The sequence below is a fragment of the Palaemon carinicauda genome, chromosome 11, assembly GCF_036898095.1.
Source record: "Palaemon carinicauda isolate YSFRI2023 chromosome 11, ASM3689809v2, whole genome shotgun sequence".
In the NCBI taxonomy this organism is placed as follows: Eukaryota; Metazoa; Arthropoda; class Malacostraca; order Decapoda; family Palaemonidae; genus Palaemon; species Palaemon carinicauda.
In genome coordinates, this window is record NC_090735.1 from 138,422,351 (window position 1) to 138,439,408 (window position 17,058).

General features: G+C 35.1%; 1 protein-coding gene across 8 annotated transcripts in view; it reads left to right on the forward strand.

Moving 5' to 3' along the window:
* LOC137650235 (protein phosphatase 1 regulatory subunit 12A-like) overlaps positions 1–17,058 on the forward strand; it is a 271,399-nt gene that overhangs the window by 94,754 nt on the left and 159,587 nt on the right. For 5 of the 8 annotated variants that reach the window (XM_068383498.1, XM_068383501.1, XM_068383502.1 and 2 more), the window contains exons 11-15: positions 6,321–6,428; positions 10,112–10,462; positions 11,860–12,034; positions 13,145–13,315; positions 13,533–13,638. In XM_068383498.1, coding sequence (XP_068239599.1) covers positions 6,321–6,428; positions 10,112–10,462; positions 11,860–12,034; positions 13,145–13,315; positions 13,533–13,638 — 911 coding nt within the window. The remainder of the gene's footprint in view (positions 1–6,320; positions 6,429–10,111; positions 10,463–11,859; positions 12,035–13,144; positions 13,316–13,532; positions 13,639–17,058) is intronic. The other 3 variants (XM_068383499.1, XM_068383505.1, XM_068383506.1) reach the window with 3 other exon arrangements.

Sequence of the window (17,058 nt, forward strand, 5' to 3'; positions counted from 1 at the left end):
TGAATATGTAGCAGGTCTTGTGGTGTTAGTTTCAAGGTTCATTTGACCTTTAGATATTTCTATTAATTGACCATGGGCTTTGATTTCCAGTATAATTATCAAGTTTTATCTTTGCTGTATATTAAAATTCTGTTGATTGTTTTGTAGGTAAATATGTTAATTAATGGTGTTTGTATTGTGAAGTATATGGTAATACTAAGGTCAAATATTTTCACTGTATAACCTAATGTGAAATTTTAGGCGGTTAATATTTTTAATATCAATTATTTTCATTCACTATTACCATGTTTTTCATGCATTCATAGAGTTATGCAGTAATTGTTTAGAATTTTTTAGTATGCTGAAGAAAATTAGATAATCTAAATACTGGATATGCAGAGTAGAGATTGGTTAATTAAACTTTCTGGTCAAGGAAGTTTAAAAGAGGTGTTGGGATCCTGGTTATGTGATAAAAGGAGGGACAATTATTTAGAGTATCATGGTTGCAGTTCAATTTACATTTTTATTGACTGGTAAATTATTTGTTCTTTTCTCTTGGGCAGCTGGATATTGATGATTTTACAGTTATATACTGTATTGTGTTTTGTGCCAGATTTAGCTACTGTATCGTTTGAGTGATACTCGGCTAATTCCAAAGATCTTAATGTTACTGGAAAAGTCGGTAAGAAAAGGTAATTGAATTTGCTTCTTGTTTATTTAGAAAGAAAATACTGAAACCTCTTAGAGCTGTACTATAAAGAAAAATGTTATATGTCCAGTAGTGAACAATTTGGTTATTGAAAAACTTAATTTCAGAAGATGTGCAATTCAGTACAAGCAGCTATGTATTGCAATATTAATGAGATGGAGACAATTGCTTTTCTTTGAAAAAATAATTTAATGTCTCTTGTTCATTTATGCTGTGTGAGACATAGTGTACTATTTATGAAATTGGATAGGAATAATGTATTATGTAAATGATTTATAAGTGCTGCATTAGTCTTTTTAGGAAAATTCAGTTTTTTGTTAGTTGAAGTTAAAAGCTTCCATTAAGAAGCATGATAGGGTTAATTTATTCCATATGCCCCATTAATCACAAGTTGTTCAGTTTCATCATAAAAAGTTGAAATGAATGTCCATGACTCAGATTGACTGATCTGAATGGGTGAATGCTCTGTACCTCATTCTGTTTGGTCTCATGACAAATAAATAACCATCAACCTTCCTGCTCGTCATTTCTTCTCTTGACTGTGAGAGCCTTTGTTAAGAGTGAATGTGGCAAGATTTGGAAAATCCTATTAAGGTTTTCTTATAAGTCATCACAATGTACTTTGCTTTTGGATTCCCATTTTAGCTATGTGATTGCTTTGTTTCTTGTATTGAAATAGTATTTTGCAGTAGTTTTGCACCTACTTCAGGCTTTGGCTTTGTCCATTTAGTTTTGTGATAGCTTTGGTGTTTAAAATTTTTCTGTGAGCCACAAGGCTTTTGTTGATAACTGCTCACTTTATGTAACCTCCCCTGATGCTAGGGAGAAACATCTCTAATGAGGTGGCGAGGTTAGTTGGGTGATTCTTTTGTTGTGATTAGCCTGTGGCTTCTAGTGATGCTCGGGAATGCCTCTACTTTGGTGTGATCTGTTAGACGTGAGTTTAAGTCACACTCAAGATCAATAGTTTCTAGGTAAGATGTTGGTTAAGGCATTAGCCACCCATTGAGATACTGCTGCGAGAGAGTAATTGGCTACTTTAACTGGCCAGATATTATGATGTTGGACCCCTCTTTGGTTATGGCTCATTTTTCATTGCCTACCCTTGCACTGAATACAGTATCTAGCCTATTCTTTATACATTCCCTCTTTTCCTATACCCCTAACAACACTTAAGATAATTGAAAATTTCTTCTTCACCTCGCAGCCTACCTTCCTTTTAACAACAGCAACAACAACACTTTCCTAGCTCCAGGAGCTCAGAAACAGTAATTCCATGGGGCAAGTTTTTCTTCCCATAAGAATTGGTTCTCTGCCTGGGGGTTGGTGAACGTTTCCAATTGGTGATGAGGGTAGCCAGCTTTGACAGAGAACTGCCCCATTTTTTTTTCCTTGTCTTGTAGACAAGGTTTCAGCTAAGGTAAGAGGTCCCAGTTCAAGGCTAAATCCTCCAAAACTAGAGCCCCTAAGTCTGTAAATTCACTTGGGTTCAGCCCCAACTCCCAGCAATGGCTCTGTCTCCTTTCTGTACCCCTCTTGCCTCAACCAATTGTATTCAAACCCTATGCTTGAGATTCTGCCAAGATTTTAGGACTAGAGGAGGAAGTCGAGTCTATGGACATGAAGAGAACTGTAGAGGAAATAATTTGCCTTCCACCATAATCCTACAATTGGGTGTTTTTTCTGCTGAAGTCCTTTGGTGATTGTCCATTTCATGCTCCAATATGTTTCATCTGAACCATCATTGGACTTTGGTAGCCCTAGCAAAGTCAATGAACAAAGGACTAGATGTTGCCAATGATAAGGAATATTTATGACCTAATCAGGCACCTCATCTAGACATCAGAATTTAGAAGATAAATCCTCCAAAAACTGGGACATGCCCTTTTGTTGAACTTAAATAGACATTCATAGGAGTCCACAAGGCATTAATGTTGGATCTCGCCAGTAAGACTCTTTTCTTGTTGATTTGCCGCCACCAAGAGAGCCAGGGCGTTTCATGCCCTGTGAGATGATGTTGAACTTCAATTTGTCTCTCATTTAGTCAGAATTTTATAACTAAAACCTAAAGGTCCAGACCCTCAGACACCAAAACGTTTTTTTGCTACCCTGACATTACTGTCTATCCTGCCAGGCCTTAAAGTGGTACCTACAAGGACAACAACCTATTGAGTTTCCTTGAGATATTTGTTTTCTACAAGAACAACAACCTATTTAGTCTCCTTGGGATATTGTTTTTCTTTCTTTCTTTCTTTCTTTCTTTCTTCAAAGAACCCTATATTCTTCTTGCTCAAGGCCTACCTTCATTTGCCAAGAAGGACCTAATCCAGATGAAGGGCAAGGCACAAAGTCTGTGATGTACATACTTGCTTAGGAACACTGATACAAAAGTCGACCTCTGCAAAGTTTTACTTTAGAGAGCTAATATAAATTTATTGATGCCTCCTTTGAACCTATAGTTGAACTAGGTTAAGCTGCACTGGAATGAGGTAACGTGTCCTATGTCTATTTTTCTCTTTAGATTTATTATTATGGTATCAAGCTGGTCTTTCCCCCAAAATAAGTTTTTAGTTGGTATCAACTGTTACTTTATGATATGCTGCACTAAACAAAAATACCCTACAGGTCCCCATGTACGTGCCAAATACCTCATGTGATGGCTCATCCCCGTCTGGATTAGAATTGTTTTCATCCACTTAGCCTTGGGCTATTCAGGCAACTTAGATTAAGATTATTAAGTTGTATTAAACAAGATATGTATTACAAAGCATGTTTTTTTAATTCAGACTCATCTCTTGTAAGGGAACATCCCCGTATCCCATCCTTACTCTCATTTGATCCTTGGAATGAGCACAATGGTATTAGGTACAAGCAGTTAGCCAGGTCATGTCAGTACAGCTGAGCTTGGGAGGGGACATTCTGTTTGACTAATGATGTGACTGCATTAAGGCAACTTTAATTAGTGGGTTTGTATATTTAATTTCTTTTTAATCATACTGCCTGGAAAAAAATTAAGAATACAGCAATATTACTTGATCTATTCAAGTAACTTGGCAGGGCTGAAATTGCACAGTACCATAGACTTAGTATTTGAATTAGGGAAGTAGTTTCTGTGATACTGTCACCCGTTCAGTTTATAGGCTTTCAATTTTATTGTAGTTTAATAGGATTCCTTCCATTTTCACCCGGCAGTCTTTGGAAAGGCAACCAACTGGACTTTAAAGAAAGGAAATATGAAAAAAATCGGAGCATGGCAATTGACATTTAGGGAAAAAGAGAGTCGAGCAGGTAATTTTATAACTAAGTAAGCCAGCTTATGTTCTGATTTGTTTGGTTGAACAAAATGGTTATTTAAGACTTCAGTCTTAAGGTTTTAAACAACAAAATGGAAGAGTGGCAGAGATCATGTTAGCACTTTGTGTATTGTTTGCATTATGTTAATACTGTATTGCATGCAGTTAGAATAGAATAAGCAAGTTATGGGAGAGGAAATGGTAATGAAAGAAGCAGAATAGATTTGTGGTAGACCTTGGTTTGGGAATTTTTGTATACTTGTTTATGAAGCACATAAAGCCATTTTTTATGCCATGTGAATCCTTTACCTGAACAAGGATAAGTTAGATTAAAAACTTAGTAGCTTGGAGAGACATCTGTCATAGATTTGTGCTATTTTGATCAACACTACCACTGGTGGTAGTCTACTTGCATCGTGGCACTAGCTTTTTTTACATATTGAAGATGGTATGTACGCCAGGGTTCTAAATATTAGTGGTCAGATTTCGGGATTGTTCTCAATGTATGACATATCTTAAGGAAGGTGATTAAATTGTAAGAAGTAATAGATTTTCCATTTTGTTTTGTATTAGTAGTTGAAGCACTTTCAAATAGTTAAGATTGGCAAGTGCAGAGTGGGTAAAAAGTAATCTTGGGAAGGAGAATTGACTTCGAACTTCTAACCAATCTTTGATAAATGTTTTCTTTATAATAGTACAGTAATTAACTGGTGTCTACTGTTCAGTCAATTTGCCACCCACTTGATTTCAGCAGATGCTAGTGATGTCATTAGATTAATTTTGTTGGTAATTATTTTGATGAAGCAAGTGTGTCTTAACAGAAAGCGAAATAGGATTTCTTTTTTTTTCCCTCCAAATTTACAGCATTGGTACATTTTTTATTACCTGTTTGGTGTAAGTTTTGAGTGGACCTTAGTATGCATTAGATATATATATATATATATATATATATATATATATATATATATATATATATATATATATATATATATATATATATATATATATATATATAAGTGTGTGTGTATGTGTATGTATGTGTGTATGTATGTATGTATGATTTTCAAGATTATGTAAGTTTGAAAGATGAGTGACGCGGACGTTTATTGGTGAGAAGATAATAATTGTTTAGGTGGTGGAATTGAGGAATTAATTTATATTTTTATTTTAGTATAGGAATATAAACAGTGGTGCAATTGTAAGGGTTAAAGAAATTTTTATCCACTTATGCCTTCATGAAGAATGTTTGGAAAAAATGGCAGGTACTGTACTCTATCTTTAGATAATGAATTTCTCTCTGGTCTGTACAGAATTTGAGAAAAAATGAAGCCATTAGTGTAAAAATGGATTTACTTGTATGTTTGGAATTATAATTACAAGGGAGTTTGTGTCCTATATGGGCAGTTTACTGCGACAATAATAAACTATGTGAACCGTTTGTTTTCTGGTATATAGATTTTTTTGTTGTGCTAAATGCATGAGGTCTGTCAAAAGTCATCTTCAGTTTTTTGTGTATTGTCTTGTTTTAATATTTTCGTCTCAGTGCTGTAGAGTGATTGAAAACGGCTTTTTACATTGCAAAAATCTATTTCTATAAGTCTTGATTTTAGCATGATTTTCTACAATTTCTCTATTCTGTTATTGTTTAAGATAATAATTTTATTATTGGAAGTTATTGAAATGAAAGATTGTGTGATGTGTAATTGTATGTAAGAAATTGCCTTTAATCACAGGATTTGGTAGACTTGTTTCCATCAATGAAGAGTGATTATGGTAGGGTTTGATTTGGGACTAGAAAAACTTTATGATCATTTGTCATTATTACTTCTATAAACTTTAATTTGTTTCAGATGACTATCAGGAAAATTTGTTGGATTGACAATGTTTTCATTATTATCCTGTTGGTGCTTCATTTCTGGAGTGAAAGGTGCTGGGGTGGTTCTGTGAAATTGGCATCAGATAGAATAGCAACTTAATAATTTCAGTTTAATGGCTGATAAGGATAATCTTCCAGATGGGCATACCTTTATTTTAATGCAGTACTGTAATTTTGGAGATAGCAAGCAAATCCAAGTGTTGCATCACCCCTCGTGTGTTTTTCAGCATTTTAAAAAGAAAGTTCAGTTGCCTCTCCTCATATAAATTAATAAAGGTTAATTAACTTACCATGTTTGTATTTTCAGGTGCAAAGTGTGCCTTTGTTTTGCTGCTTAATAGTGCTTTTCATGTACTTACATAAGTACTTGATTTAATTGTGTCGCCGTAATTTTCTCTTCCCCGTTCCTGGGAGTCCTTTTTAGTACAAAGTAATCTTATTGTAATGTGTACTTTCTTATCAGGAACCATGTGGACAGCATGGCCCGTGTAACTTCATTACAAGAACCACTAGTCTCTACCAATTCAGTCCTAACCACCGACACCTCAACACCTGTCCGCTCAATTAGAAGGTAATCCTTAGTGTATGAATCTTCTAATAGTGCACTGTAATCTGTATTTTTAGTTTCCAGATTCCAATTAACTGTTTGAATGTGAGCCCTAACCTGAAATTCCGACGTTGCTATTATGTTATGAGGTTTCTAGTTTCTTCCTACAGTTATGAAAAACAAACTTCTCATTATTGTCTTCAAAGAAATTCAAGAATCCAAAGAAATATCTGAAGTCATACAGGAGTTGTGTCTCAAGTGATAAGAGATTTTAAGATTCAGAAGTGTAAGTTTAGTAGTCCAGTAAATTCATAGCGAGTAAAAAGAAGTGGAAATTAAAAGGGTTTTTATTCAGGTATATATTGTAATGACGATTTTATCAAATTTTAACCTTAAATATAACAAACTATTAGCATAAGCTCAATGTATGACTGTAACTGACTAGTTATTGAACTAGTTTATCAGTTGGTATATTTAACAATTTTGGGGATTTAGGGTAGACTGGAATAATCTAAGTGGGAACACTTTGTAATTGACTAATTAGAGTGAACAGATATGAAAGTGCAGAAACACTGATTGAAAAAAGTGAAAATAATTAACATTATTTTCCAGTAATTCATAGTAGAATAATTCATAGTAGAATTTTAGAAAGGAGGGAGTGTTTTTCTCTCGTATTTTGAACCTTTAGTTTAAAGGTTTTCACGACTCTTATGTGTTGCATGTCTTCCAGCAGGAAGTGCAATCACTTGGTCAAACAAGCAAAGTTTATATGAGGTATACAAGAAGTTTTACTCATAGACTTATGATTTGATGAATTTGCAGTGAATTTAATGGGTTTGTTTTTCTATGCATAATTATATGCTATCTGGTATGCCATATTTTAATGTTCTCTCCCTCTCTTGATATCATTGTACTTTTGTGTAAGTTGCCTCTCCATCTTGTGAAGGATTACTTTAGTTAAGTAATTTGGTTGTTTACTTATGTTATATCTCTTTGCTCTCCAGAAGTTATTTTTTTTAACACTTCAGAAGGTCATGTTTTAGTGATCCTTCGTAGTATTGCCAATCTTGATATTAGCTGAATGTAGTAGAAGAAACAAAATTTATCTCAGTTCTAAAAATGCCTATTCTAACTTCCTAATAATTTTGGGGTATTTTGGCCATTAGCGCTGTCAGAAATGTGAGTGTAATGTCTGGGAAAAATTCATATTGACTTTGTATTAATTAAAGAAACAATCCCCTTTTTTAATTTTAGTAAAGAATTTTGCGAGACAAACTGATTTAGCCATATTGCTTTCTCTTGGAGGTGTCCTTCATAGATTCTCTGTTGTGTTCAATCAAATGATGTTGACTTATATAAGGGTAGGAAAGTGGAATTTAAAATAAATGGCGAGATATGTGTATGCGAATATTGAAGGAAAACTATTATTTTGGGGACAGTTGCTTAATAGAAGAGCATGTACAAGCACATTAGAGATTAGAGTATCGGTAGGATAGTAAAAATAAGTGGGTGAGATTAGAAGGACGGTAACAAATAAAGGGGAAAAGTAGAGCAGGAACTAAGAGAAATTAGAATGTGCTATTGGGAAATAGATAGAGAGAGATTGAGTTAATGTAATTCTGAATAAAAGATGTAAGTTAGAGATGGTGTCTTTTGTGTCATAGTTATGGGTCAAGGAAGGAATTATTTTGATTATTAATTGAATGTTTAAGATAGAAGAGAGGCAGAGCTGAGTGATGCAAGAGAAGAAAGATAAGGTGAAACTGAGAGTGCTATTATGGAGGCGTCTTTAAGGATGTAGCAAATAGTGGTAAGAAGTTGAAGAATGGAAAGAGAAGAGTTAATGTGATTACAATATTACAGTATAGTGGTGAAAGTTGAGTGATTGATCAGGTGTATAGCAGAGGTCTGGATGAGTGAAATGCTTTGAGGAATGGAAAAGGGACACTTGCTCCATTGTATAATGGTAAAGGGACCAGAGGTGACAGTGAAAATTATAGGGGCCAGATGTTACTCAGATTATTATGGTAGGATTTATGGCAGTGCTTCATATCTATAAGATATGTGATAGAAGGAACAAAAGAATTTGGGTTTAAACAACGCACTGGGTTGTATATCTGTTTATGTTGATTAAATCTTTTCTCATGAAAAAAAATTATTGAATAAGGTTTGAATTGGGGAGTTTCCAGATGATACGGTGGTAATTGAGTACTGTACAGTGAAGAAAAACTTGCTGAAACTAGTAAAATAGGTTAAAGGCTTTTGCGAGAGTGAAGAGTGGAGAGTAAATGTGAAGATTGTGAGGGAAAATAGGAGCTGTGAAGATAGAGCAATGAATGTGACTAGGGATGGTGGAACTGATATTGTCAGTTCATTTAAGTAAGGGGAGATGAGTAAGAAAATGAAGCTAAAGAGGGAGTAGGATTTATTCTTAAGTTGGGAAGAGATTTTGAATTGTTTATGGAAGGTAAGGCGTTAATTTATGACTATTTTTGCCTCAACTCTTCCCTTATGAAAGTGAAGGCTGGATGGTGAATTTGAACGGAAGAATAATAGGTAGGAGGTAGAAGAGAAAGTCCTAGGAAGTGTTAATTAGATGGTATGAAAGGTGTTGAAAAAGAAGGGCTGTAATATTATCATGCACAACAACACATTCTGTAGTTACTGTTGTCATTGAAACTTTTTCTTACCGGGGAAAAATGTGTAATGGTTGTCAATTACTGCCACAGTTTGCTGTATTTCTGGAAATGCAACATATAATTTTAGAATTAAACTTCATAAATCCCATAACATTCAAGCCACTTGACATATTGAACATCTTCAAAAAGAAATGACTAAGTTGTATATTGTAACTAGTTTGTAGAAAACTTTATTCAAGATTTGATGCAGCTTGACTTTTATATCAAAAGAAAGTTTGACATGTGTAGTGGATAAAGTTTGCAACAAGTTAGATCATTGCGTATGTGAACTTCATTTCTTAATATGAATTTTTTCAATATAAAATCATACACCATTTTGTCCTGAATGGTTTTTCATAAGTGCATAGTGCAAGTATTTGCAGTTTTTATCATGATTGTGTTCATGAATTAAACCAAATTTCAAGTCAGGTTACTGGAATGCTTTTGTATTTTTTTTATACATCTTTTAATTGAAGTACTTGGGCTCTGTGACTGTATTTATTCTTTTATCTTATCTGGTTCTAAGGTTTATTAATTTTTCGTGTTTGAATAAGGAATTGATCCTGATTATGTTGCAATGTTATTTTCTTCAGATGAGGTTAACATTTTTTGAATCACTGGATAAATATCAAAGATTCAATTTTTAGGAAGCACATAAAAAGGTCTTAGTTGTACTGTACAGTATATAATAAACAAAATGTACATCAAGTATTCTATGTGGGTAGGTGTGACAGCCAGTAGAGGTCTAGATTGAAAATGTTCATAGCTCATCTTTAGTGAAAGGTTTAATGACCTTTTTCAGCATAACATAGAAAATGCTTAGAATTAGGTACCTTATTTTGTAGCTTTTAAAGTAGATGTGCATAATTGGCTCTTTTGTGTATGTTGCATTGTGTGTATGCTGATAATGGTAGGCCATGGAATGCTTAAATCAAAGGGAAACATCTCTGATTTTCCTAATTTGAAAGCTGGGCTTATTTATGACTTTGGAAAATTTTGTATTTCTTTACCATTGCCAATTTCTTGCAGCAATGTGACCACCCTCACGACCAACGGGGGGCTGACCACTTCTATTCCTCCTCCTCCGAAAACTGCTCCAACCTTGACAGTGCAAACAAAACTGCCAAGTACCCCTTCTCCATCTTCCCCTACAGCTCCACCTATTCCAGCCATATCACCAGTTCCAGTATCCTCAGTACCCCTTACGTACCCATCACAAAATCCCCCATCTAGTAACCAGTTGACGCTAAATCTTTCACCTCATGATTACCCTTCCCAAAACCCACAACAGGGTTCTCCTTTATCTTCAAATCCTCCTTCAGGGCAGCCCCCTGCAGCATCCAAAATGACTCCAGGCAGTGTCATAAAGAATTTCTTCAAGTGCGTATGCCTGCAAAGCTGTGAGAATGATTGCTAATACACTATATTAGATTTTTAAAAGATGACTTTTGACTTTTTAAACTGGACTTGTAACTAACTGGCATGATGTTTTGCTGAGTCCTTTCTTTAACCGACATTGCTTTTTGGCAAGATGTTTTAGCTCAGAGTACGTTCGTAGTCCTATATGAATTTTGCTGGACTGAAGCATGTTTTTTTTTTTCTTTTGTCTTTTTCTGTAATTTCTTTTAAATAAGATTCTGATGAATGATGATGAGGCAGTTAAGTAATGCATCTCTTTCTGCAGATGGTTAAAAGTTTTATTGAGATGTTTGGTTTGTGGAATTGAGGAATTAGTTTTCTCTGACAGTCTTAGAGAACTGTTTTTAATCCGCTGTCTTGACTCATGTTACTTGCCTCTCCGTCCATATGTTGCAGTACTTTGCTGCTATATTTTTACCAATGTTTATTTTAATTCCATGTTTATTTTTTCTTGAGAATGATACCAATAAGGGTAACTTGATAATTCTAAAGCCTAAAACTTCCAAAATAATTATGGAAATGAATATTAAATGAATGGCTTGATCCAGCCTTGTCGAACCCTAACCCAATCAACCTGTTGGGCCTATTGTCATTTGTTGGTTATGAAATTTGAAAGGATTTTGCTTTGTAAGGAGTGTTCATGTGGACTCCTTTCACTCGTGTATTCAGTTTTGGCAACTTTGTTGTCTTAACATACCCTTTAGGAGAGGAAGCACTATTCATTTATGCAGTTTCATCATCTATTATGAATGGTTTTAATTGTTTTGAATATTGTAAATAATGCTGAGTGAAATGTGATGAAGTTTTATTCCCAATATTTTGTAATGCTTTACATTGTTTTTATTTTTATTGTAAGTTTTTTTCTATATTGGAAAGTACTGTCAACCATGGTACAATATATGATAAAGTAGCTATGGTGCCCGCTCTTTGTAGGGGTTCTGTTCGTTTTTGCAAATGTGAAATGTTGGAATGCACGCAGTTTTTTATGAGTAACCCACATGTTAACCACATGAACATCAGTTCAAAACAAAATTTCTTTCTGTGCAATTTTATTTTTTATTTTTTTATGTTCCTCACCTGACTGCCTTTGGTGGTTGATGCCTTGTGTGTGCTAACATTGCAGGTTAATTACCACACATATAAAACACTACTGCGTATAAATAGAGTCTTGTTTAATTCACCATAAATAGGGAAGCTTGAAGAGTCAGCCGTTTTAATTTTGATATTCTTGATATTACAATAAAATATGGTAGGATATTTTTATTATATGATTGAAATATGATTACATTGGGAAATGTGTGGTCATTAACCTTGGCGTCACTTTGGGCGGTGGGAGCACTGTATGACCTGATGTGTAGCCTGGTGCACTCGTCTAGGTCGTTTGTGCCGCCAAGTCGCGACGAGGAGAGTGAAACCCAGCGGAAGGCTCATGCCAAGATGGTACGGTCAACGCGGAGGTCTACGCAGGGCGTAACTCTAGAAGATATTAAATCAGCTGAGCAGCTCATGAAAAATAAGCAGCAACAGGCATCTGTGAGTAGATTTTTCTTCTGACTGAACAATATAATTTTATCAGCTCAAAATTTTGTTTAGTTTCTGCATGTAGTTTGTTAGCTTTCAACTACTAACTTACTTATTTTGCTTAGGCTGAAATGAAATGCTAATGATTTTACATTTTCTTAACTTTGCTGTTTGGCCCATCTACTTTTGAGTACAGAAAATATGATTTGGCTCTGTGATTAAAATTTCTTTAGTTGGGAAGTGTGAGGTGGGGTTTCTATGAATTCTGAGTTCTGTAGAGGTAGATTATGATAGAAGCAAAGGTGTATGTTACATACTGTACTGCTAAGTGGATGTCGGAAGAAAATATTAGACATTATTGGTGAATAGTTATTGAATTTAGATAGTTTAGTTTGCTATTAAGTTTATAGAATTATGTTATCCATGAGTGATGTTATAGTTTTTAAAGTAACCTTTAAAATTTCAGTTTCATTCAATGTAGAATTTTACTTTTTTGTGAAATTATGATGAAAAACTTAGTTAGAATGTGATAAAAATAAAAGATGTAAATTTCATGGTCAGGTGTTTTTAATGTTGAATAGGGAAGATCAAAAGATTATCATACTCGTTTTTGTGTTCTGTGGCTGCTTGTTGACCCTTTTGGACTACAACATTTTTATTTTTTATTATACAGTGGTTTTTTATTTGTTCCTTTTAGAATGTTGAATTTTCTTTGCATTTATTTTCCTAAAATTAGTTTGTTTTTACATAAGAAAAAATGCATAACAATCTATTGCTTGTTTGTAAGCTTGTGGGACAGTTTTGTAAAATTTTTATTTGTTTTGCTTTTTTCTCCCCTATCTTATTTTTTTTTATATCATTTCTAGGTTTTTTGCTTGCAGGTTTAGAATTTTGCTTCTTTGCTTCTAGGATTAATGTGAAGAAAAAAGAAAAGTTTATTTTTGGCATTGAAGTTCTTTTATCTTAGCCTATTTAATTCCCAAAGGATTATGTAATACTGTGTTTTGTTGAGCATGCATTACAGTCATACCTATACATTGCCATTTTTACATAGATACTTTCCTTTTAACTCAAAATCTTATTGTTCATCATTCTGAAACATTTTAAATACTTTATGTTCAGACGTCTAGTCCAGAGTCCTCAGCGTCAATCGTTTCCACGTCGATCCCTCAAGGCGCCACCACTACGACAACTACCCCATCTTCACCAAAGCCAGCATCTCCTACAAAATCTGAAGATGAAGAAAGGCGCCCATCGTGGAGATTGAAAGTGGATGATGCTGATAAAACCAAGGTGAATATTGTTTAAAACTGATTCTATATAACTATTTATTGTTTGATTGATAGCATGGTGGTATTGTAAAGTAATATTTTTATAATTTTTGTATTTTGTTGACATGAGAGGAAATTTTTTGCTTCTTTGTCTAGACTATAGAAAATTAATTTTTTACTTAGTGGTCAAGTTAAACTATTTTGAGAACTAACTACCTACACAAATTCATATTTTTCAGTTCTGCCTTGAGAATGTACGATCAAAAGACAAACCAGAAGATAATGATTCTGATACGCAAACCGTCACGGTTCAGCTGCGGAAAAAAAACACAGAGGACAAGGGTGGTAAGTGTGTTTCTCAGTACATACAATATTTCAAAGTTTATAAACCAGTACGGTATCATAATTTGTCTAAGTTATTTCTTATGAAAACTCAAGATTTGCAGGGTGCGTTTGTAATGTTCATATGTAAACAATAAATTTTATTTATAACTCAAATGGAAGAAGACTTTATTTGGATATACAAGTACAGTAGTCCCTCGGCTATTGTGGGTATTACGTTCCCGGTACCCCCAAGATAACTGAATAACCATGAAGTTGATGCAGAAATCTACAGTATATTTTGTTTTCATTATGTTGAAATTTTTTCACATTCTTTATAATCCTAAGCTGTCATACATACATACATATACCAAGGCACTTCCCCCAATTTTGGGGGTTAGCCGACATCAACAAAGAAACAAAATTAAAAAGGGGACCTCTACTCTCCCTGTGGCCGCGGGGGTATAAAAACAAGAATAGCGCCAACGTTATCCCTGCGTGTCGTAAGAGGCGACTAAAAGGGACAGGACGAGGGGGCTAGGAACCTCCTCTCCTGTATCTACATCCTGTGAGACATCGACTAAGCTGTCATGAATTTTGTAATAACCTTATAAACCCTTTTAACATTTTAATAAAACAGTTATACTCTTTAAAACAAATTTTAAGCTAATAAGTACTTTTACTGTAGATACATCCTTGCACATATACTGTTGACCAAACTATATGTCCATTTACTGCTGTAAATGAAAAAAAAAAAAAAAAGTACACCTATATTTGAAATAAACAGAATTTTGATACACTGATGTTCCACGAACTGTAACCGATAATAATTATCGTAATATTCTCATTTTATTATTGCATTATGAAATAAAAACAGCGAATGTGTCTTTTCCATTGTTTGTTTTAAGATGATAGTGAGTACTGTCTACAAATTCTGAACCAAATGATTAAGGCAAACTACTAAATAATTTTTATCTCTTGCTTTGTGATCATTATTACTTGAACTATCGTTTTTATTTTACCATACTGTATGTAGTACTTTTCAGTAAAAATACATATTTACTGTTGACTTTAATGGCAACTCAAAGTTTTGGGTTTTTTATCCATGTTGTTGATGCACCATGATTTTATATACTTTATCTTTGAGGAGATGAGGCAAGGAAAAGGTGGGCGGAATATTTTGGAAGTTTACTAAATGTTGAGGATAATAGGGAGGCAGATATAATTGCTTTTGCAGGTGTTGAGGTGCCGGTGATGGAAGACGAGAATGAGAGAGAGATTACAAAAGAGGAAGTGAGGAGAGCACTAGATGAAACAAGAGTAGGAAAAGCATCTGGTATGGATGGTGTGAGAGCTGAGATGTTGAAGGAAAGGGGTGTGACTGTACTTGAATGGTTGGTGAGATTGTTTAATGTGTGTTTTGTGTTGTCAATGGTACCAGTGTATTGTGCGTGTATTGTACCACTATATAATGGTAAGGGAGATGTGCACGAGTGTTGTAATTTAAGGGGTATTAGTTTGTGGAGTGTAGTTGGAAAAGTGTATGGTAGGGTACTGATTACTGTAATAGGATTAAGGATAAAACAGAGAATGCAATCTTAGAAGTACAGGGTGGTTTTAGAAGAGGTAGGGGTTGTATAAATCAGATTTTTACAGTTAGGCAGATATGCGAGAAATATTTAGCAAATGGTAAGGTGTATGTTGCGTTTATGGATCTGGAGAAAGCTTATGATAGAGTTGATAGGGAAGCAAAGTGGAATGTGATGAGGTTATATGGAGTTAGTGGAAGGTTGTTGCAAGCAGTGAAAAGTTTCTACAAAGGTAGTAAAGCATGTGTTAGAATAGGAAATGAAGTGAGCGATTGGTTTCTGGTGAGAGAGGGGCTGAGACAGGGATGTGTGATGTCGCCGTGGTTGTTTAACTTGTATGTTGGAGTGGTGAGAGAGGTGAATGCTCGAGTGCTGGGACGAGGATTGAAACTGGTAGACGAGAATGACTATGAATGGGAGGTAAATCAGTTGTTGTTTGCAGATGATACTGTACTGGTTGCGGACGCAGAAGAGAAGCTTGGCCGATGAGTGACAGAATTTGGAAGGGTGTGTGAAAGAAGGAAGTTGAGAGTTAATGTGGGTAAGAGTAACGTTATGAGATGTACGAGAAGGGAAGGTGGTGCGAGGTTGAATGTCATGTTGAATGGAGAGTTACTTGAGGAGGTGGATCAGTTTAAGTACTTGGGGTCTGTTGTTACAGCAAATGGTGGAGTGGAAGCAGATGTACGTCAGAGAGTGAATGAAGGATGCAAAGTAATTGGGGCAGTTAAGGGAGTAGTAAACAATAGAGGTTTGGGCATGACTATAAGAGTTCTGTATGAGAAAGTGATTGTACCAACTGTGATGTATGGATCGGAGTTGTGGGGAATGAAAGTGACGGACAGACAGAAATTGAATGTGTTTGAGATGAAGTGTCTAAGGAGTATGACTGGTGTATCTCGAGTAGATAGGGTTAGGAACGAAGTAGTGAGGGTGAGAATGGGTGTAAGAAATAAGTTAGCAGCTAGAGTGGATATGAATGTGTTGAGGTTGTTTGGCCATGTAGAGAGAATGGAAAATGGCTGTCAGCTAAAGAAGGTGATGAATGCAAGAGTTGATGGGAGAAGTGCAAGAGGAATGCTAAGGTTTGGGTGGATGGATGGAGTAATAGGAGGATAGATGTGAGAGAGGCAAGAGAGCGTGCTAGAAATAGGAATGAATGGCGAGCGATTGTGACGCAGTTCCGTTAGGCTCTGCTGCTTCCTCCGGTGCCTTGGTTGACCACGGAGGTAGCAACAATAGGGGATTTAGCGGTATGAAGCTTCATCTGTGATGGATACCGGGGGAGTGTGGGCTGTGGCACCCTAGCAGTACCAGCCGAACTCGGTTGAGTCCCTTGTCAGGCTGGGAGGAACGTAGAGAGGAGAGGTCCCCTTTTTTGTTTCATTTGTTTGATGTCGGTTACCCCCCAAAATTGGGGGAAATGTTTTGGTGTATGTATGTATGTATCCTTGAGGGGCCTGTTTGCTTCTTTAACTTACTGAGCTAGAAGTTTGAATAAAGAGGTCGAGAAAAATAGGTTAGTTTTCTATAATTTCTTTTCATAAAGGAACTCATATGATACACAAAATACATGATGAAACCCTTTTTTATGAGTGAAAATTTGGTGTTTGCGCACTATTATTATTATTATTATTGTTACTGTTCTTGCTAAGCTACAACCGTAGTTGGAAAAGCAGGATGCTTTTGTCCAGTGGCCCCAACATGGAAAATAGCCCAGTCAGGAAAAGAAACAAAGAAAATAAAATGTTTTAAGAACAGTTACAACATTAAAATATATATTTCCTATAAAAACTATAAAAACTTTAACAAAAGATAATTGCAAGTTTATACGACTATATGCAGCATTACTATA